Below are 23736 nucleotides of genomic sequence, written 5' to 3'. Positions count from 1 at the left end.
CAAATAATAGATATGAAAACGATATAGATTAGATATGTCAGTGTCAAAAGTGACGTTTTTGTTTGAAGAAACGTCGCTGTTTTTTTTAACTGACGTATCTTAAAGTTCGAATTGGACCGGTAGTTATATCCCAATATCCTTTCATACCTTAACCCATTTTCGATTCCTGGTAATGACAACCTCTGGTCTCAATGACAATCAATTTACAACAAACGCTTTGTGCGGTTATCTCTTATTGAATTTATCGTCAAATAAAATGATAACCATGATTTCGATATCCGGCACTTATGGGGTTTATTTTATTTTGGATAGCTGTAATTACGCCCCATTTTGATAATGATAAAAAGGCTATTAATAACAACGGATATGACCTCCTTAAATGTTTTATTTCAACGTTCAAAGAATGTTTTACAAACATTTATTCTTACTCTAACATCAGTTCAAATATTAATGCTACTTATTTACAGAGACTTAATTGCGATAAAGTAATGTGGTTAGCCACTCGGGGCGGGGCTGGTGCGGCTTGTACTCTGGCGGGCTCATCGCCAGCGGCGACGCCGCGTCCGCCAGCGCCCCTGAAGACATCTCAGTCACAGCCACACTAGGTTTACCTTTCAAAATTGACCTCAACTCCTCATTGTCAACCGCTCTATTCCTCTGCAGATTCTCTCTCGTCTCTTTCATTCTCGATAACTGTTCACGCAACGTCCGATATTCCTCTAGAAACTTCTCAAGTTGTGAAGCACGGAAATCGAAGTCCTCCATCGGCTGATCCATGCGCGTGTAGTCGCGGAGGCCGGACAGATCGAGGAGGGGGGTAGCGGACGGTACGGTGGGCTGCTCTCGGGCTGGAGATGAGGGTAAGCTCGGATTTCGTCGCAACCGATTACCGCCCGACGATAAGTCGAGAAAGCTATTAGAGCGTCGTCCAACGTTCCTCGGCTGATTCTTATCGTAAATCCGGTCAAAAAAGGTCCCAGAATCGCCTCCAGAACTGTTTCTTCTACTATTTAAAAGGGGGCTTCGGCTCTCGCCGTCTTTTCTCCTGGGGATCGTATAGAAATAGTACGGGTCGTGTTTCATTTCGCTTCGGAGGTACGAGGAGGTGCCTAGAGCGCTCATCTCGATGAGGTCTGGATAGTTTTTCTCGCTGTCGCTGCCGGAGAGGTCGTTGTCGAGCCGCTCGTGGCGCAGGCGCGGCCGCGCGCGCGGGTTGTTGTTGAACCGGTTGGCCGATGAGTGCTCGGCGTGCGCACTCAGCACGCTCGTTGATGTCGAGCTCGCGACAGACTCGGGGGTTTCGTCAGTACTGAAAAATATTTTCTTATCAATACATTTTTAAATTACTTTATCGAGTAAGAAGTGTGTGTTACGAATATTTTTGCAACATTACCAACTTGTTTTTTTATTTATTTGATGACGCAACACACACATTGCACAAAGTTTGAGAAGTCTATTAGAAGCCGTCTAACGGGTAGAAAAGAGTTTTGAAAGTACGTTTTTAATACATAATTTCACAGTACGACCATAATGTTTTTATGACTCTGGTTGTTGTTTCATTCAAATCCTGGGAACCTAGCAAAGATTCACGAAAGTTGGCGCAAATGGAATAAACGAAACAAATTACATACAACTATTTGTCATTGTGTGAATGACGGTGTCGGTATACAGTCAGAGTCACCAATTTATTGGTTTATCCGTTACACACATAGATATTTTCATTCACTCATTCGTGCCAGCTTTCGTAAATCGACCATCGGCCTGTACTTCCGTTGTGGCTATTTCTAGGTAGGTTGAGAAAATGCATTTAGATGTCTAATTCTACATTTCAGCGAAAACTCCGTGCAAGATGCAATGAATTATTTACCGTTTGCTGTAATCCTTCAAGCGGGGTATATGCAAATCTCGCTCAAGTATTCCATTTCTGCTGACCGAGTTATCAAACTCAGGTCTCCGCCACCCTGCGTCGAAGGACAGCGACATGGGGTCTCGTTCCTCGCGCACCTCCTCGCGCAAGTAACCTGCGCAGTCGTCCTCCGGGTCGTGCGAGGGGACGTTCCTGTAGTCCCCCCTCTTCCGGCCGCTGTCTGCCGGCAACACCCGCGGCACCTCCACCACACCCTTTATATTAGCCTCTATCTTCTCGTAATTGTCATCGCGGCGATTAGTGGTCACTATCTGTTCGTTCCACCTATCTAATTGTCTTTTTTTACGAGTTTCATACGCGCACAGTCCAACTAAACATGAACTTAACACTATCACAGCGGACACCGCCATACCGGCCATGAGAGCTCGACCGCCGAAGCCTTTGCCCTGAGGCTTTTTCTCCACGACGAGGCTCACAACCGCCTCTGCTTTTCCCGCTCGGTTTTCTGCATTGCAAGTATACGAGCCTGTATCTTGCAAATCTGCTGCTTTAATAGTTAAATTACTCGTTTTTCCTTCACTACGTAATATAAAAGATCTACCGGAATTTACATTATGAGAACTAGAATTGGCAAGAAGGCGGCCCGCGCGCACCCACCGCACCCGCGGCGCGGGAACGCCGCTCACTCGACACACTAACGTCACTTCTTCACCCTCAACACTTTTAAAACTATTAGACGCGGCACTGACTTCAGGAGGACAGGCGAAATCCTCCAAGTCCAGACGATCCCAAGACATGGACATGAGCCGCGGAGGCAGGGAACAATCGGGAACTACTGTTGCGGGGACATTTTTCTTAATCATCCAATCCCTCATTGGTCGCAAAGCACACGTACACTCCCATGGATTTCCAGCAAGCTCTAATCCCTTCAGCGATCGTAAGGGCGCCAAAACTGCTACGTGGAGAACGTGCAGTTTATTCTTATCTAGTTCCAAGTATTCCAGTGAACCTTCCAACCCTGTAAACGCTCTCGGTTCTATCTCGGCTATTTTATTCTCACTAAGGCTTAGCCGTACTAAATGGGGCACTGCTATGAAAGCGTCGTCTCTGACTTTGATAATTGAATTTTTGGTTAGCCTCAGCTCTCGGAGTTCGGAAATTGAGTCGAAAGCGTGTGACGGCACGGATTGTATATTGTTCTTTGATAAATCTAGTTCGACTAGGTTTACTAGAGCGCGGAAGGCGTGCTGGCGTATAAATTTGACGCTACAAGATGAAAGGTAAAGGCGTTGGAGATTGAGGAGGTTGGCGGAGGCGAATGCATCGTTCTGAAGGGTGGTCAGTTTATTTTCGGAGAGGTCGAGGAGCTGCGTGGTGGGGTCGAGGCGCGGGGGCACGGCGGTCAGGCCGGCGCGGGCGCACAGCGCGGACTCCTTGCCGCTGCGCCACTTGCACTCGCAGTGGCGCGGGCACTCGGCCACGGCGGCCCCCGCCAACGCCAGCATCAGCAGCACCCACATGCCACGCGCCTGCTCACCCCGCGCCCCTCTCTTCTTCTCCGCTAAACGTCATTCCCGGCTGATCGGCGTTTCTGTAAGCAATAAAATGCAAAAATGTAATATAATGTACTTATTGATCAAAGCTAAGCGTTAACGTATACTACTTAGTGATGTACAGTAAGTAGATTAACACAATTTCGAGAGCGTAAAAGAAAAATAATATCTTTACAGAAGTTTTATTTAGTGTTTACTACTGAATTTGAATTTATTCAGTCTTTGGTACCTATTCTTCTTATTATAAGTTCCCGGTCTTTCCATAGCCTATCTCAGTCCGCCAAATAGTGGCTCCCATACAATCGAAGTTTTTGTATGTATAAACCAAACACCAAAATTTAAACATACCTATTCTTTAAAATTTAAACATACCTAATCATAAAGCAAATCAATAATTATTTCTGTTCTTTTCACTGCAAATCAGAATCGTGTTACGATTGAAAAAAACGGAGCTGTCCGTATAAAATAATTAAATACGCAATGCGTGTAATGTAATGAATCCATTTCAGTTGTGCGGGAATTATTCATAAATCCATGCACGGCTTATGGACATTGCCTAACGATGCGTTCTCCAATACGGGACCCAATTAGTGAGCTAGCTTTAGGCCGCCTACTCACTCGCTTGTATTTGAGTAAATGTGGTCCGACTTTTATTTTCTTTTTCTATGAATATTTGGGCAACTACGATTGAGCTTCGGTATTGGATGCGCATATTGGAGCGATGTGCGACTTCAGTTAATTGCATTTCAGTGCAAAATTAGTTGATACAGTAAAACCTAACTAACTTTAATATCTTTGTTAAGGTTTGAATATTATTTTAATATTGCTGTTCTAAGGTAAAACATTTTCACAATAAGAAGGACTGATCACTAACGAAACCGAGGGCAACACCAAAGAACGATTAATATTAATTATGAGCTTAATTCTGGATTATTGTTGGGTGGTTTTACGGTACTTGTTTTCGAAATTTCAAACACTGATAACAATGTTTGCACGTCATACTATATGAGCCTTTATTATTGCTGCATCCTTATCAAAGACCCACTGAAGTTCTCCGAATGGTACGAGTATTATGGTAGATAGGTATAAGATTCTCCATGTCTACCTGTTTTACGGATTCAGCCACTTTTACGTCAGCTGACTCACCGTGATCGTATTTTTTGTTTTAATGTAATTCAAAACTAATTTGCGAACGTTTATTATGTAGGTATTTCAAAAACCTACCGTGCGATGCCCCTAAAACAACTAGATTCCTTTTTGCTATCATATTTGTATTGTCATTAATATTCTCACCTATATTTCATCCATTAGTTCATATTGCTTAACTAATGTTAATGAATAAAAGGCAGCGTATTGCAGCGTTATAGTTGTATAGTTTTACTACTATACTCATTCCAAAGCCAAATCATATTAGCAAAATATGATGTACTGATAAAACCACAATAATACAACAACAATTCAAATTAGGTAATCAGCTTGAGGTGCTTATCATATTACGACTGATTTTAAATATATCCAAATTATCAAAGTCCTTCAATTAAGTCCCATATGAATCCACTTTATTTAAGCTCTCTGATTGAATTGTGGGTTCGTTCTGACTTTATTTAACGTTCACAAATACGCTTTACAAAATGTTCCAATCGAGCGAATGTTGGAAAAATTAAATTGAAGCGTCAATGTAAAAATTGTACAGCTGAAACGTGTTTACACATGATAATGCAAGCGGAAAAATACCTTATTGTGTTCGCTGTAAGAGCTGAAATTGATTCTTAATGAAGTGTCGTTAAAATACGTGTTGGGGCCCATGCCCATACAGCTTTTAGGGTTCCGTAAAAGATGTTATTATTAACCCATTTTAGCCTTCTCATTCTATCTACTTTCATTGTTAGTACCTATAGATATGAGGGCTACCTATTTTGAACTATTGGATGGGTAAGAAAAAATCGGCCAAGACGAACTCGCCCACCGAGGGTTCCGTACAAATTTTAGTTTGTTTAAGTTTTAGTTGTTATATAAACAGAAACACATCATCTGTGAAAATCCCAAGTGTTAATGAGATACAGCCCGGTGACAGACAGATGGACAGTGGGTGAGTGGAGTATTAGTAATTAGGGACTCGTATGGACTACAAAAAAAGTCTGAATAAAAAGTGTACCTAAGCACTTTTTATGTCACACACGTCTAGCTTAACTTGACCGTGTTGACCAACCGATTGAAGGAATCAAAATCCCAATATCATAAAGGGTAACTGGGAGTCACGCGTAACCTACACCTAACCTTTACGGCGCACGAACTCGCATACGATTTAAGTTACATTGCGGACTGTTGGTTACGTCCAATTCAACCCACCGATCAAAACCTGCAATGTAATGAAACTCGCATGCGAGCTCTCGCATCGTCTAAATGAGCCCAAATTCACTTTAGTTGTAGGTTTTTCCAAATAAAATCCAGTCATGTGAAAATTTTATTTTAGAAAATCCTTTTTATCCTACCTACATTTATTAACTTAGTAAGTAAATGTTTGAAATAAAATTACTTTTAATACAAATATTTTTTATTTCTTATACCTATAAACGAGCAATTCTTATTTCGGGGATCTCGGAAACGGCTCTAACGATTTCGAGGAAATTAGCTGTATGGGGGTTTTCGGGGGCGAAAAATCTCTGGGAAAACGCTCATTTTTTAGTTATTATATGTTTTGCGAGCACACACATCACCTGCCGCGATAGCAGAGGACGCTGGTTCGATTTCAGCCTGGGGCAGTGGAGGCCTTGGTAACTTTTTCTTAGTATATGACATTTATTTCAGTTTATAAATAAGTGGGCTTCGGGTTCTAGCGGGCGCACTTTTAAGTACATATAATGTTAAACATTTACTTATGTAGCAATTTTAAACTTTAAACGCCTTATTAGTTCTCTGCACGTATGCGGATGTAAACAAATAAAAAATATTATACTTTTTATTTTTAACATGTACCAACTCTACTAAGAGGAGGAGTGGAGGTATCCACTGCGTATGTAACTTAAAAATTGTAACAAATACTTTTACAAAATATAATGTACTCGTATTTACATAAAACTACATTCATTAGTTGCTAGCTTTGGAATTTGTCAAAATTGAAATTTGTATTAAAAACACTGATAAAAAATATGCAGACACGAAAAAATTCGACTACTCTCCTCCCGCTAAAGCATACTAATTTACCACCATTTTGTACACAAAAGCACTCTGACTACCTTCATTTATGGGGTAAATTTCCCTTTGAATACATCCCGAGCTTAAATGTCCCAATTATTTACGACTACGGTCCCGCACTTCGACCTTTCAAGCCTCGAGGAAAATGTTAGCGCCTTTTTATTGTGCCTTTGGTGGAACGTTAAAATTAAATTGCACCTATGTGCAGAGTGGGTCCGGCCTCGGAAGAACATTCCAATTTTAAGTGTATGATCTTGATTTTATATTGATTGTGCGCTCGATTCGGATTTTGAGATAGACATCTATAGCTACGGAGCTATTAAATAACATACGCAGTTTAACATTTATAAAGTTTATTATAGGTTAAACACAGTCCACAGAAGATAGTCAGTACAGTACGGAAGAAAGAAAGTAGCACAGTACACTATAGAAGAAGAAATACAGAAACGAACTTAAATCGTATTTAAAATGCAAGCGAGAGCGATCGACCTGCGCGCAGCCTTCCGGCGTCGGATAGCGGATACGACTGACCTGGCTAGGAAAACCGAGCGCGCACGAATGCGCCCGAATGCGCCCGAAGATAATACCGTTACTTTTAACTATATCGCTCGGCCGCGGGAACGCGGCGCGCAGGCAACTAATATTAACAATAATATTTAAAACATAATATAATGTGTTGCTACATCAGCCCCTTCGGAGACCTTTAGGTCGATTACAGATAGCTAGGAAAACGTACAACACGTCCTGAGCGAGTTCTGCGTTCAGCCTTTGCTGGTTGAGGCGCTGTTGCGATCTGCTTATCAGAAACTGGACTAAGGTCGGGTTCGCCAAGCATGTACGCGGGCTTGAGCCGATCGATGGAGACATTATTTGGTTTACCTTTAATAAGGATCTTGAAAAACTTGTCTCCCCGTTCAACCACCTTATAAGGCCCAGTATACGTAGGTTGCAGGGGCTTCCGCACGGCATCGTTGCGCAGGAACACATGCGTTGATGTAGCCAGGTCTTTATGCACAAACACTTTATGCGTACCATGGCGAGCCACTGGCGAAGGCTGTAACTTGCGCATTATAAGCTGCAAGCGAGTGAGGAAGTCCGTGTAGTCAGCTGGCGCATCTTGACCTGAGGATTCAAAGAAATCCCCTGGCAAGCGCAGTTGCTGACCGTACACGTATTCCGCGGTGGAAGCGGACAAGTCGTCTTTCCATGCCGTCCTGATTCCTAAAAGAACCAGAGGCAGGACTTCAACCCAATCCTCGCTCGCATGGCATTTAATGGCAGCCTTCATCTGCCTGTGAAAACGCTCCACCATGCCGTTTGCTGCCGGGTGATAGGCAGTCGTCTGTATGTGCTCAGCTCCGATGGACTTCGCCAAGCGCCGGAAAGTCTCGGAAATAAACTGCCTCCCCCTATCTGTTGTTATACGCTTGGGGCATCCGAATCGCGACACCCACCCGGAGAAAAATGCTTGAGTGACGGTTTCTGCTTTAATGTCAGAAATTGGCATCACTTCAGGCCACCTTGTAAAGCGATCCAATGCCGTCAGGCAGTACTGGAAACCCTGTGAAAACGGCAGCGGACCGACCAGATCAACGTGTACGTGTGCAAAACGCTCTGTGTCTGTCGAAAATGACATTACAGGCGAGTGCACATGCCTTGACACTTTACATCGCTGGCAGTGTTGACAAGCTTTAGACCAATTGCGACAGTCTCTATTTACCCCAGGCCAGACATATCGCTGAGTTACAAGCTTTGTCGTAGCCTTAGCGCTGGGGTGACTGTCCATGTACCGAGTCGAAAGCTTGTCGACGGAACTCGGGAGTCAGGTACGGACGAGCTGTTGGTCCAGATGTGTCACAATAAACTGCAGCATCACCGGCAGTACCAGGAACAACCAACCTTTTGAACTGCAATGACGATCCGGTCTTTAGCAACTGCTGGAACTCAGCATCACGTTCCTGAGCCGAAGCTAACGCGTTGTAGTCAATGGCCTTGCCGCTGATTGCATCGATAGGACGAGAGAGTGCGTCGGCGACCACGTTTTCCTCACCCGCTATGTGGCGGATGTCGGTGGAAAACTGCGCAAGGAAATCCAAGTACCGAAACTGGCGAGGCGAGCATTTGTCCAGGGGTTTAGTAAAGGCATACACGATGGGTTTGTGGTCGGTGTAAATTCTGAACGGCTTGAGCTCCAGCATATGCTGAAAGTACTTGACCGACTCGTAAATTGCGAGTAACTCGCGGTCGTACGCGCTGTACTTGCGCTGGGCTGGGTTCAGTTTACGTGAGAAAAAACCCAGTGGTTCCCACGTGTTACCTACCAACTGCTGTATCACGCCACCGATCGCTGTATCCGAGGCATCACTGACCAGAGCCAAATCAGCACTCGGACGTGGATGGACAAGAAGTGTAGCCTCACCTAGACTCGCCTTGCAAGCTTCGAAAGCTGCGTTGAGGTCTGCATTCCACTCGATCTTAGCAGAGCTGTTGCAATGATGACCTACTAACAAACCGTTTAGCGGTGCTTGTTTCTGTTCGTTTATATATTATAGTTCGTTTTTTTTAGCATTAGAAATAAGGTAAACAATCTTGGTGTGTCTTTTAATTGAAAAACACATTTTAAAAATAAATTACGGCAAATATGTAACAATTATGAATCTAATACGATCATTTATATTCTTCTGCTTTCATAAGTAATAGTTTTTGATTTTTAAAAAGCGTTTTTCAATTAAAAGACATGTCAAGATCACTTATCTTCTTGCAAGTTCTTTCTAATGCTAAAAAAACGAACTATAGATACGAGTATCTTTTAGACATCACCAAGATACGATAACGATATGTGATCTAACTTGTCAAATTTGACATTTGCGCGATTCTGAAGATACTCTTGAACGAGTCCCCGCAGGATATGACTTAGAAATCCAATTCACATCTAATAGATATCTTACTCAATCAACGTAAAAGTGACATTTGGTTGCCCGAATGGCGCTGCAAAAGAGAACTAGTTGATATCTAAACTATAACGTATCTAGAATGGATCTAGTAAGTGTCGTCTCTTCTGAATGTCTTGAAGTTCGAATACGGCAGTGTATCTCGTCCTTTAGCACATTCAGGTTCAAGAACCCGAGTGTCGGGGACCTACACTGTTCGTAGCGACTACGCGCTACGAGCGTAACCCGTAGCAATACATAGTGGCAATGAATGTGTTGATGATGTATATGATCACCTATGATGATGTATATGATACATGAAGTCTAACCTGAAATTCTAAAAATAAACACCTGCTGCTCCATTAAACATCGACATGTAATTCGCCAAAATGTATGAAATAGTAGAGGCTAGCCAAGATGCCAATAGCGCCGTAGCAAACGAAACGGTACGTAATGTCTCTATATCATCAGTTTTCCATGTTAGTGCGAGAGTAATTAACGTTTCGTTCGCTATAGGGTAAACCATTGACATCTTGGCCAGGCACCCTGATCTATTTTTGTTTTTCGATTCCATATGTATGACCTTCATAACCTCTCTAACATGATAAAATCAGCTGTATACGCGAGCGAGACGCACTGAGAGGAATATCAAATCGATATGATATTTTTGAGATAAGAATGCGCCTCTCGGCCCTGGCGACGTCCAAGCCAGGACGGGAGTCAATTCGCATTTAAAGCGACTTTAAATAATGGGGTTAAAAACTGCCAATTTCTCACTCTAGAGAACATTTAGGCCCAGAAATTGGGCGAATTTTGAATAAACTGGAAGCGTACAGTTTATTCAAAGTATTTGAAATTGAAGCAGCAAGCGGGAAGCAGTGGTGGCCGAGTGGATATGACGTCTGACTTTCAATCCGGAGGTCGCGGGTTCAAATCCTGGCTCGTACCAATGAGTTTTTCGGAACTTATGTACGAAATATCATTTGATATTTACCACTAGGTTTTCGGTGAAGTAAAACATCGTGAGGAAACCTGCATACATCTGCGAAGAAATTCAAAGGTGTATGTGAAGTCCCCAATCCGCATTGGGCTAGCGTGGGGACTATAGCCCAAGCCCACTCGCGCATGAGAGGCCTGTGCTCAGCAGTGGGACGTATATAGGCTGAAATGATGATGATGATGATGATTTGAAATTAGGTATGTAACGTTGTTTGAAAGAGTGATTAAAAAGTGCTAAATCGATGACGATGCTTGGCAAAAAAGAAACACTAATTGCAAAACAAGTTCAAAATTAAACTTAACACTAAATACCAATAGGTATTAACTCACATTATAGACGGGTCTAACGCGAATTATATTCAATTACCTTTATTTACCGACGTTTCGACACAGGTTTCACTGGTCGTGGTCGCGGCTGACTGATTGATCAGACCAGTGAAACCTGTGTCGAAACGTCGGTAAATAAAGGTAATTGAATATAATTCGCGTTAGACCCGTCTATAATGTGAGTTAATATGTATTCAAAACGCGAAAGTTTAAAATATTATACCAATAGGTACTTTTAAATATTTATAATTAATATTCAGCGTGTATTGCAATAAGTACATTTGTTCATGTAGCGTGTGTGTCAATAATACATTAATTGAATTGCTTTGTCACTCCAGGTGACAAAATGTATTTTTTCTCACAGCCCAGGAGCAGGTGCGGATAAAAATATGTATATCCAGCATCGCTTTGTTTTCCGTATGTAAGTATGTACGCGTACTTCTGATGCCTCCAAATTGCAAACAATACTTGAAAACAGGGCTCGGAACCGGTATTGAAATACCTGTTAATACCGTTCCAAAACCGTTATATTATTTCGTTCATTAAAAAACCGATTAATTGATGGAAAGCGAACTACAAATTACGTTCGCTCTCCTAACCGGTAAGTAGAGGGAACGGAACTTTATGGTTCGCAGGGAACGATATAATACCGGTTACTCTTGGCTTTCGGAGAATCTCGGTTAAACTCGTTGTCATACGTGAAAGAGATAGCAATATTTACTCGTTCTATCTAGCTTCGATATTTTCAATTTAACCGGTTAGTTTCGTTCCTCCAGAACGGAATGAGAACGTATATGGCATAAGCCGTTATCTCAGTTCTTTAACCGGTAACCGCAAACGGAAACGAAATCCTTTTCGTTCCCGGGCGAATGAACGAAACCGGTTTGACAAATGAGAACGATTTCCGAGCCCTGCTTGAAAACAATTTTCAGTGCGACGGGGATACTTATATTGAAACCGAACTTGTATTGTGGGTACCTACTTATAATATTTAACTCCAATAAACAAGTGGTGGATAATGATAATAAATAAATACTTTTAACTGATAAGAATATTGGAAAGATAATATAAGATTGGAAATAAAAATAGACTCTCTTCTTTACATTCTACGTGCATATGCATAAGAAATTGTAGCATAAAAAATTGTCAGAAATGTAACAACTCTAATTTTCATACATAAATTGCTTGTGATAAAGACATAAAGTTAAAAGGGAATAATGTAACCACCTGTTTACAGCTGGATACGCGTAAATTTTGCTTGTCACCGGTACGTGTCACAGCGTCCTCAAAGAAACAGAAGGCGAACTCTTTAATACAGATACATTTTTTGTTTGTCCATTTTGTTACGGTCATAGGTTGTATTGAAAACGTAAGTCGTAACCAATTGGACCAACAAAATTGGGGACATTTTATTTCTCGGAAATATGGGATTTTATGGAAAGCGCTCGTGATCCGGGTAGAATTAATATAAAAATTCCCAATTCTAACAAAAAAGTTGAAGGAAAAACTTTAAACATAAATGCACAAATATCATACTCGTATAAGTACAGTGGAATTTGTTTATACTGACCAACCGCTTACACTGACGCAATTACTGTTCGAAGTTTGGTTATCGTATAAAATTCTTTGTCGCAAAAGCAAAGTGGGATAAGATGACTCCGCTTAAAGTGCCAAATCGCTTACTATACATTTTTTTCATGATATTCTGCCCGGTTATAATGACACACTCGCTGGTTTTCATAGCCGTCACCACGTCTTTCCCTGTAAGGACGTTTGGTGCGTTCTCGGCGTGTAAATTATTCTAGTTTTGATTCTCAGTGACAGGTTGATAATTGTTACAAGTTTAATAAAACTCATCGTTCACAAAGGAATTTGAGATTCATTTGGAAAACTTAACAAAAATAAGACGTTGTATAACTATGCTTTATATGAGTAAGCGGATTCTACAGTTGCCTGTAATTTAAATAACTTAAATTACTTAAAGATACATTTTAACTGACCGCGCAACAGTAGTGCCCCTAGCGGTGAATTTTCGCAACATTCTTTAATTCAAACTTTTTTGAAAATATCGATAGAACAGCACTGGCCAAACTGTGATATCATTTGTGCACATTGACCTGTCAATTTAGTTCGCGAGTTTCTGGATGCAACCTTACTTAGTTGAGCTACGGCTCGGCTATGTTAACTGCGGTTCCTGTAGCGTGACTGGAACGCATATTCCGGACGTCATTTCGCTCGCATTCTTAACATATATCCTGAAACCTGCGCGTAATTTAGCTCCAACAAGCCACATCATTTCGGCTCTTCCTTTGACGTATTTTTAGTCTACGGTAACTTCGCGTACCAATTTAAACTCAGTTTTGGAGAAGAGAGATTTAAAAAAATATGTATATATACTTACTTAAATAAATGTATGTTAATAAGATGAGTAAACTACATACCTATCTTCTTTGAATACGTCCTCGACAATCCGGTTTAAGGTGACAGTCCAACGACAGCTGCATTACTGTTCATTTTACTATGGAAATTGACAATAACAGCGACGCGTTCAGTTCGCTCAGTTCAGTCTAGTAGTGCAGCTGCAGTCAGAAATGGTATGTTACCATTATGATGACTAATTTATTTTTTTAATACATTTCGTTCAGATAATAAAAAGTCAGCAACAAAAGTACGGTATAGAGACGACGATGACCCAAATCGCACTCACTGGAGACATAGCGCAAAATCATCTACTTTCAGCATACCCTGGTTTGACGGGGACAGAAATGCACCAGTACTAAACTGAAAATCGTGATTAAATTCATGGTATAATAATATACTCCGCCTGGTATTCTCTTCCCGTCTTTTCGTGGTCACGTGACTGACACAAGCCTACGTCATCATGCGACAGCGCTATATGATAATATGCGATAGCGCTATATATAGCGGCCATGTTATTGTGACGTAGGCTTGTGTCACTCTGGGAAGATAAGACCATGTTTTATTAGACTATGATTAAATTCCAAAAAAAGTAAGACAATGTTGCCACTTTTTACTAGCGCGTCTTGTATTTATGTAAAAATAAGTAAATAAAAATATTTTTTTAAATCGTAGGAGTAAAACTACCAATAAATAAATTATCTTAGCGTTTTTATATAAAAAGGAATTTACTATTTTATAAATAAATATTGCAGTGGCAACATTGTCTTATATTTTTTGGAATTTAATTACTATTTTCAGTTTAGTGATTAACTAAATATCGGCTCAAGTGTTATGTCAAAGTTTATATTGACGTCTAACTTATAAACCTGCTTTATAAGTCACTATTCATTAAAAGTTTGGCATATCATACCAACCTGCAACTTTCATTTGACCTACATATGTAGGTAACAAAATTGCCCGCCTCGGCACGGCGAGAAAAGGAATACGATATACCGAGTGTGGCCTGTACGAGTAATATGAGCAAAAAATTGAACTGTAGGCTGTACTCCTCAAGTCCTCATACTGACCAACATTTGTTCAGCGACTTAAAAATAGCTTGTGGTTTGATTTTTAAAACACTTTAAAGTTTATTCTAGGACGCAATGTATTGCGAATTTTGTTATGTTTAAGACGTGACAAGCAACGTCAATCACAATGATATGGCGTGGCGATGGCGTCCATTGAAGATAATATTTATTTTGTATGAAAAATAGGGAGTCTAAATACTTGATAATTTTTAAAAGTTGTTGAACAAAAGTGTCACCGTTTGAGGAGTACAATCTTCTTCTACCTAGCGTTACCCGGCCTTTGCCAGGGTCCGCTTTCCTACTTGCTTTCCTCCACTTTGCGCGATCCTGGGCGTCGTCTCGTGTGAGCCCGTTCACGCTCATATCTGCTTTCACGACATCGAGCCATCGCTTTTTTGGTCTTATTTGCTCGTATTACAGGCCACACCCGGTATAGGTATAATAGTGGTTGCGGATAGCAGAACTGTACCCCTAGTGTAAATTTCCAACACATCCCGCTTGGCGCGCTGTTGATAATCCCATACAAAAAGAGACATAACGCAAACGCGAACACTCGTCACGCTATGAAATGAAATTTACTCTGGGGGTTCAAACGCGAGATTTTTTAATGTTATACGTATCTATCTTTCAGTTTGATTCTATTTCAGAATTCAACCACACCACCATTAATTCGGTATACCATACCGGGTGTGGCCCGTACTACGAGCAAATAATTAAAACATAGATTGTACTCCTCAAACGGTGACACTTTTGTTCAACAACTTTAAAAAAATATGAAGTATTTAGACTCCTTATTTTTCATACAAAATAAATATTATATTCAATGGACGCCATCGTCATATCGTCATATTGTGATTTGACGTTGCTTGTCACGCCTTAAACATTATAAAATTCGCAATACATTGCGTCGTAGAATATACTTTAAAGTGTATTAAAAATCGAACCACAAGTTATTTTTAAAATTCGCTGAACAAATGTTGGTCAGCATGGAGAATACAGCCTACAGTTAAATTTTTTGCTCATATTACAGGCCACATCCGGTATATGAAATAATAATCACTAAGTAATTAATAAGCGTGTTTTAGCTAAATAATTATTCACATTCATTCATTCATGCATTCATTCATAAATATTCCATTCCAACATCAGAAAACATTTTGTAATTCAAATGTCATAATGCCGTATTTATTTTAACTGTGTTTGCCACTCGCAAACAACGTTTCGATAACGTAAACGTTACTGACATTTCAATCAAAAACCATCATGAAATAAATCCATAATAGTTTTTCTATTAGCAAGCCTATGTATTATTCAATGTAAAAATCAGGCGAAGACGAGATAATCTACCGGGAGAAATAATGTACCTCCCACTTCAAGGCACACACACACAAGCCCCTCACATTTCATACACACAAGCGTGCGATACCCAATATACACATGTACTCGCCTCGGATTATATAAAAAAATAGATATGCTACGAACAAACATACGCAAAAAAATAATTAAAGTTGTCTTAACAGCTCGCGTTTTATTTAGAAAAACCTAAATTGTTCTTAGCTATAAATAATTTTAACCTGTACCTTCCTGTACTGTAGGTATCATACCTGTATTTATTCAACGAGATTCGTCTAAACTAAAAGATAATATTTTGAAGATAATAATACGTTTCGTTTAGTTTTAGTTAAATGATTGAAGTTTTCATTTTTAATAATGTTTTGTAAAAGATTTGTAGAGTCGACGTCGAAGACATGTTTACACTTTTGCACCTTACTCCTTACGAATGAGACGAAACATGTAAACATATCTTCGACGTCGACGGAAAGTAAAAAAAAATGTTCCTAGATTTTTTTATTTATAAAAGTTTTTTTGGCAAGTATCGTATCTACATATTGTTATGTAATCTGTGACCTCGCGTTACCTTTATGACATGTATCCTCAGCGGAAATGCGGTGACGAAAGCGACGTTTCATTACACTAAGTCACGCTTTTTTGCCTCGCTGAGATGTACGTCCGACGTTTTGTTGATTGTACTGACGTATTTTTTATATAGAAATGTGGTTTCTTTTTTTATTGTAGAAGATATAGAAATGGCAAACTGAATGCCAGAATGTCATTTTCTGACAGTCGATAAGCCTAATCCAAAGAGAATTGTTAAGGTAGATTACGTAGTTAGTATATTTAATCTGATTTAATGCCAACTATTGTCAAAATTTGAACGTTAAAATTCAAGTTTATTTAAAGTTTTATATTGCATGTAGTTTAGTTTTATTATTGTTTAGTTTGTATTTTTATGTCCCAATAAAGTCTCACTTTGTTATAAATTCAAACACTATTTAACTTTAATCCCTAGTTTTTCACTGATATGTATTATGTGTTAAATGTCAAAAAGTATCGCCATCTACTCGAGAGTAGGCCAAAGGTATGGTGTTGACGCCATCGCTCGAAAAGATCCTACCTTTGGCCTATCTTAATATTTTACTCATTAAACACTTTACTTATTGTCAATAAGTTATTAAAGTTGTGGACCATAGTAGTGTTACTGGACTATAGTTAGATGGGTTTATGGAACATGTTATTTTGTTGAGAAGAGACGATTTGTCCTCACATAATGCAAAATTTAAGGGACAAGAAAATCTAATTAATTTAGCTTTAACGTTGATTTCCGATTAACGTTGTATTGCGTGTTGTTGTAGCTTGTTCGAGTCTTGTTATACGAGATTACTTGATCTTTAATTGATTATTAATCGTCGTCACTCTTCGCATACACGTGCTTTCTCTGACGGGTTCACTTATCGGATAATATAAAGATTTCGTCCTTCAAATGGTAATTTTCGCCATAGTGTAGACTTATACACTTAGAGACCCGTATATATCGGTGGCTTTGCTTGACAGTTGTTATTCGCAACTCGCGCTGATACTAGCTTGCCAAAACACTCAAACGCGGCTATAAAACGCTGATCCCAATCCCAATGTGCCAGTCTGCCTGTACGCAATAAAACTACAACTGCCGCAACGCAACTTGAGGACTACACGTGCTCAAGCAAAGGCACATAAAAGAAAAAAATGCTACATTAAATGTCCATTAAGGGTTTTTTATACCCCAACGTGGCCACAGTGATGGATGATAGACGTCTTAATTTACCAACTCACCTCAAATTCTCATTATTCGCGACCTCACAGCGTTCCTCAGAATCTGTAACGGTACAAAACATAAGCTTATAATTTCGTCGTAACAAAGGAATAAGGAATAAAGCATACTTTAATTGTTAAGAACCGAGATTTGGTTTGAGAAATTTCATTACTCGAATTTAAACGCTCAAATACTTTGTGAGTTCGTGTTCACGCAGCAGTATTATAAAAATGGAGGGTCCATTTTGGGTAAAAGAAATAAAATACAAGAGAAGCGATATAATAATGGGGTTTTCTTGGTAGTGGATTGCGGGGATTTGGGTGCTCGGGCCCGTTTCTTAAGTTGCCTTGTCACAAGCAATAGTGCTGACTTACGAAACTGAACGAAGGGTACATTTGTACGTGTTCCACGCGACTCGGGTGACCATGACCCGTCGCCGCTTTTTCTGTTGTCGGCATTTTTACTCGGTTGATGAATGCGGTCGGAAAATAAATAGAGATGTCGGTAATTTTGAATGGATTTTTTATTGTGTGTACCTATAGTTTCAAGCAATATGAAAGCCATGCTGAACCGAAGAATGGCTACCTACAATTGTACATGTTATACGCGACTAGAGTAACCATGACCGGTTTAAAGCAATTGCAATATGCTCGAATCACAAGAGAGTTTAAATAATAGTTAGCAGTTTTAGTCAGTTGATAAGTCTGCGGCCGGAAATGAAGAGAAAGCTTAATGAACATTTTTTTACTGTGGATATTTTCAGACTGAGTGTTGCCATTTTGGAGTTTTTATACATAAAGCCGCAACCATAGACCAACCTAACTCGGCATGGCATTTGCAATGAATGACATAGTGTGGCAGTGATGGCAATTTAATATGAAAATATGATGTTCATAATGACTTAATGACACTCATTTTGTTGTGTTAAAATCGGCGCAAAGTTAGATATACTCAAGTATTATAATACTTCAAAAATCGACATTACAAGTTACAAATATTACCAAATAAAAGCAAGAATTATGTATTTTTCCACAAAATTTCCAAATAAAAGCAAGAATTATGTATTTTTCAAAAAATATTCTTAATGAGCGATTTAATAAAAAGCCGTATCAGCTCGGCTTAAAAATATTTGGTCATCCTACATGCACCAGTCATTTAGTCATAGAAAATATATTATTCCGTCATAGAATACGAGTATATATTATTACCTACGTTAACAAGTCCGCTCGTTTGATACAAAATTTTAATTAAACCTGTTTAATTGGAGTGGCGTTTGACGATAATGACGTCACGTAATTACCTACGTATTGCTATTTATGTTAGTTAGGTACCTACAATTTTCACATAAAAGGGATTGTGATCAGGAATATTAATTACAGGAAACTTTGAACGTCTAAAGCAAAATTGTAGTTTTTGTATTAAATTTAATGTTGTATTTCCTTGGGAGAGCTCACGATAATGTCTAATTTTCTTTTTTTATTTCAGTAGTAAAGGTATATCGTTAGCGTTTCCCTGCATACCATCGCAATATAATGTTAGTATAAAATAGCTAGTGAGCCTATCGACAATTGTCATCTTGGCTAGGCCCCCAAATGTTTAAGCGCCGAACAAAATGGATGGTAGACGTCCGAATCTTGACCCTGCCTCGTCATTAGGAATATAGGTGGCAACATGATATTAACTATTGGTCCCTATAAGACAGGTTTACCTAGTTTAGGGCTCGGAACACAATTCCTAGGCTGTCTAACAATAGAATACTTCCTTCTAAAAATGTAATACCCTTCTACTATGTAATAAGCTGCATTTTTGATACCTAAATACAGTGAAACCTGGTTAAGTGGGACCTGGATAAGTGAGAAACCTCTATAGCTGGGACTCATGGTGCGGTCCCGACACTTTAGCACTGAATTACCTCTGTTACTGAGAAAAAACGAACCTCTATAACTGGGATTCGTTGTTGTGATTTTATAGTCACATTTACCTCTATAAGTGAGACGGAGAGTGTATTTTACCTCTTTTACTGATACTATATTTATAAGATTACATTTTCCTAATTGTTTTTTAGAATTTTATAGGGAATTGACTTCTGTATCTGAGATAACGTCAATCTATGACCTCTCTAACTTGGACTTCATTGAACGATTTCCGTATTCTTACTAACTTTTAGTCTATCCACAAATTCCGCATTTGCCTAATTGTGTCTAAACAACTTCAAACTTTGATTTAGTTAATTTATCTAAGTAGCTAAAACTACCGAAACGAAAGCTGAAATTTTGATAAGTAACACGAAAACATTAATTTTCATTTATTAAATTTCTAATACGCAATGAAGTCCGTATCAAATTTAATTTATTTTTGATATATCTATCCATTGGAGAATCATTCAAAATAAATTCAAAGAAATATTTAAACAGGCTTAAAACATATTTAGGGACAAGGATTATTTTACCTTATTAAGTTTTAAAGATATTAATTATTAAATACCTTATTAACCACCTCTATAACTGAAATATACTCTATTCTCACCTCTATTAATGGAAACCTCTGTAAATGAGACAGAAATTTATCTGTACCTGGCTAACTGGGAACCTGGGTAAGTGGAAAACCTCTTTAAGTGAGACAAATTTGCTCGTCCCTTGAGATCTCACTTATCCAGGTTTCACTGTAAATCATTTTTAATTTTCATTAGGACTCATTCCTATTATCAAGCACGGGTTGCAATAACGGTCACGCGTAATCGGGAAACGAGATAAACACAAGATCTAGAAACGATTAGAGATCAACTAGATTTACATTAGATAATCGACTAGATGTGACTTGGATATCTAAGTCATAACTTGTCGAAATCGTTCAAGAGGACCTCCAGAATCGCGGGAACGTCAAATTTGATATATATCGTAACTTGTTGAGGTCTAGTAGAGATCTAATTCATTTTCCGAATCAAGCCGTTAGTCATCTCTAAATAAACAAAAGTCTTGTTAATCTATTAAGGTTTCACTTAGCCTAAGCAAATTGAAACTTAAAAATAAAACTTTACTGAAAAAAAATGGCATTAACAACCTCCTATTATTTTGTACTTTTATCAATTGAATTTCCGGCACACAAATCAAATTTAACGACCAAAATTTTTATCCCTTTATGATAAAATTTTACCAAAGAAATATAATAGGTACAATAGAGAATAACGAGCCAAATTACTTTTGTCTTAAAATGTATTGTTTTGATAAATTATCATCCTAGAGCCATATTCAGGTTCAACAACTTGTTACGGTTATGATTTTATTTTGGTACGACCTTGAAGATCGCTCACGCTGATTGGTGCATGCGAAATGAAGTAAGTCGTGCGTGAGGTTATAGGTGAGTGAATTTTGACAGTTCCGAACAACTGACAGGCCGATACCGTCCGGCGAACTGTTAAGGTTTCCAACGACAGCTGCACTACTGTTGATTTTACTATGGAAATTGACAATGACAGCGACGCGTTCAGTACCGGTAGTGCAGCTGCGGTTAGAAATGGAATGTTACCATGAAAAACCATTTATTGCCATACAAAAAGCAGATATAATAAAATTAGAAGATTGGCATGTATTTCAGCTTATTGCTTGTCAGAGCAAAACTTCGATTGTATATCGGCGACTAGATTCGTGTGTGAGTCGCTGTAGGCCTAGCACAAGATTGGCGCGACAGTATCTCGCGACGAGATAGACTACAACTCTAACGCCTTGACAATAGAGGCGTGCTCAGATATTTGTGAGCACCTTGGCCGCTCCGATATATCTGATGGCGACTGTACGTTACAGATGCGTTGCAATATTCTTTACCATCGTGTTTTCACGGAAAAGTACGAACGTGTCATGATTTCAGTCAATCTCAACTCTCAGTACAAAAAGTAGGTACTGAGGTTGACGTAGCTGAAGTACCTAGCATGACAAATACGAGCGTTTCGAGAAAATACGGTGGTAAAAGATTATGCACTACATATGTGCACAGTATTTAGGTACCCGTTCGACATAACATGTTAACACTATCAAATCTCTCTTGGCACAATAGCCAAGTCTCTGCAGCACGGCGTAGGCCTTGTGAACAATGACTGGGTAGGATAACGGCGTGTATCGCCATAGGTACCGGATAGGCTTAGGGCAATCGCACACGAAACCACTGCACCGTCTCGGCTTATCATCTATGTGACATACTTAGACAAAACCTGAATGTACTTAGCAATTATTTTATACTAGATTATTTACCCGGACCCGGGTATGTCCTTAAACTACGTCCAGGACCCGGGTATGTCCTTAAAGCACGTCCAAGAGACCACCGGTGGACGGGCAGCAGCGTCCCTCAAATTCGGTGTACTCAACTGCGATCGCCAACCCGCCTGCCAAGTGTGGCGATTACGGCATTCACCCCCCAAAAAAGGGGGAGGCCTATGTTCAGCAGTGGACGTCTTACTGGCTGAGATGATGATGATGATGATGATGAAATTATTTACCTATTTATTGTTATGTCGTGGAGGTTTTGGGTTTAAGTCCCGGGGAGTGATTCGAATTTTATTAATCTTGTTATAATGGTGTGTTGTGTCGTTGAAGGCGCTCCCGGTAAGGACATTTATTTGAGTGTCCATCACGAATATTAAATTTGTTCCCGAGTTATGAATGTTTCCATCTATCCATCATAATTAACATTATCTTCGTGTAGTACACAAAACACAAGCCTAATTTAATTGAGATTACTGTAAGTTTAAGTTGAAATGATTCTCTTATTTTTTATTTTGCTTTATGTTTGATTAACTTTTTTTGTTATATTAGCCGGGCGAAAATACTTAGTACTATGTTGAAATTTAAACAGTAGTCTACTAATAATATTATGCTAAGATGACCCATTATGGAAAGGACTTACAACTGCCATAATAAATTATGTTTTCTTTAAAAACCCTAAAACCAGGGTTTTAAGAGAACCCAGGCGACCGTAACCATGGCAACGAGTACAAGAAAAAGTTGATTCACCCGTGAATAACACAGATTCTGTTCCTCGAATTTATTGATGCGATGGAACATTGTTATGTGAACGGTATTTTTTACGTGAATCTTAGTCCCGACCACGTGTATATATTGTGATACGCTGAACAACCGCACTGTTAAGCCGAATACTGCAGTACACGTGTTGGGGCGAATGTAATCCGGGGCACCTACAACTAACTCCTATCCTGGTACACAATGTAATAGTGCAGGGATATTTGCTTCGACCTGGAAGGCCACACTAATCAGATATCGGTTTTTTGGGGGAAAAATTAATGAAAGGTGGGTTAGTACATACAGGGGTACCTAATAGTTTCTTCAGGGGTGCGGTTTTTAAAAAAACCGGGCAAGTGCGAGTCGGACTTGCGCACGAAGGGTTCCGTACCATTACGCAGAAAACGGCAAATTTTATTTTGTAAAATAAATATAATAAATACATTTTTACCTTTTGGGTACCCTTTGGGTACGGAACCCTAAAAAGAATACTTACTTAAACCAACATCTAGTGTGCCCTGTCTCCTTCATAAAAACCGTGAGTGACAAGTACAGCGCATGGTAAGTGATGTTCCGTGCTTAGTCACCCAGACTACTCAAGTACTCGAAGCTATATGGCACGCTTGGGTGCTCACACTTAGCGCACTGAAATCAAACCCCTTAGTGTTACATCTGGTATATCTAGGTCCCTGAACACAAGTTTTGGAGTGAAATAATAATTTACAATTCCCGAGACATGTACAGAAAACTACGAGGGGCATGTTGTAAATGAGAGCAAGTGATGGTATATAATGGTAACATTCCATTTCTAACCGCAACTGCACTCCTAGTACTGAACGCGTCGCTGTTATTGTCAATTTCCATAGTAAAATGAACAGTAATGCAGCTGTCGTTGGAAATTGACTGTCACCTTTAAGTAGGTACTAGCAACCCGCCCCGGCTTCGCAACTGTTAACGAATATACAACTAACCTTGTATAAGTGAAAATCGAATAAGTGAAAACTGCGTGAAAATTAGTTTAGTAGTTTTTGAGTTTGCGCGAACAAACATACAAACGCACAAACGGACAGACGCAGCGGGGGCCTTTGTTTTAATAAGGTGTAGTGATTTAAGTGGCGATATAGATTCTTGATTTTCGACTTTACAGGTACTTCAAAGAGTAGTAGTCCGGCACAGTAATACAAAAACCGGGCAAGTGCGATTCGGACTCGCGCACGAAGGGTTCCGTACCATAATGC

General features: G+C 39.5%; 1 protein-coding gene across 1 annotated transcript in view; it reads right to left on the bottom strand.

Annotated features, from left to right (window-relative positions):
* Positions 1 to 365: 365 nt before the first annotated feature.
* LOC134679623 (uncharacterized) overlaps positions 366 to 23736 on the bottom strand; it is a 95269-nt gene continuing 71898 nt past the window's right edge. Inside the window, exons 2-4 of the mRNA XM_063538577.1 lie at positions 17510 to 17552; positions 1868 to 3458; positions 366 to 1309 (exon numbers count right to left, since the gene is read on the bottom strand). Of these exons, the coding sequence (XP_063394647.1) occupies positions 472 to 1309; positions 1868 to 3387 (2358 nt within the window). The 5' untranslated portion in view covers positions 3388 to 3458; positions 17510 to 17552 and the 3' untranslated portion in view covers positions 366 to 471. The remainder of the gene's footprint in view (positions 1310 to 1867; positions 3459 to 17509; positions 17553 to 23736) is intronic.

Source organism: Cydia fagiglandana, chromosome 1 (assembly GCF_963556715.1).
Source record: "Cydia fagiglandana chromosome 1, ilCydFagi1.1, whole genome shotgun sequence".
NCBI classification, from domain to species: domain Eukaryota; kingdom Metazoa; phylum Arthropoda; class Insecta; order Lepidoptera; family Tortricidae; genus Cydia; species Cydia fagiglandana.
Note: the sequence above shows the minus strand (reverse complement) of the source record. Positions and strands in the feature narration are given on the sequence as shown.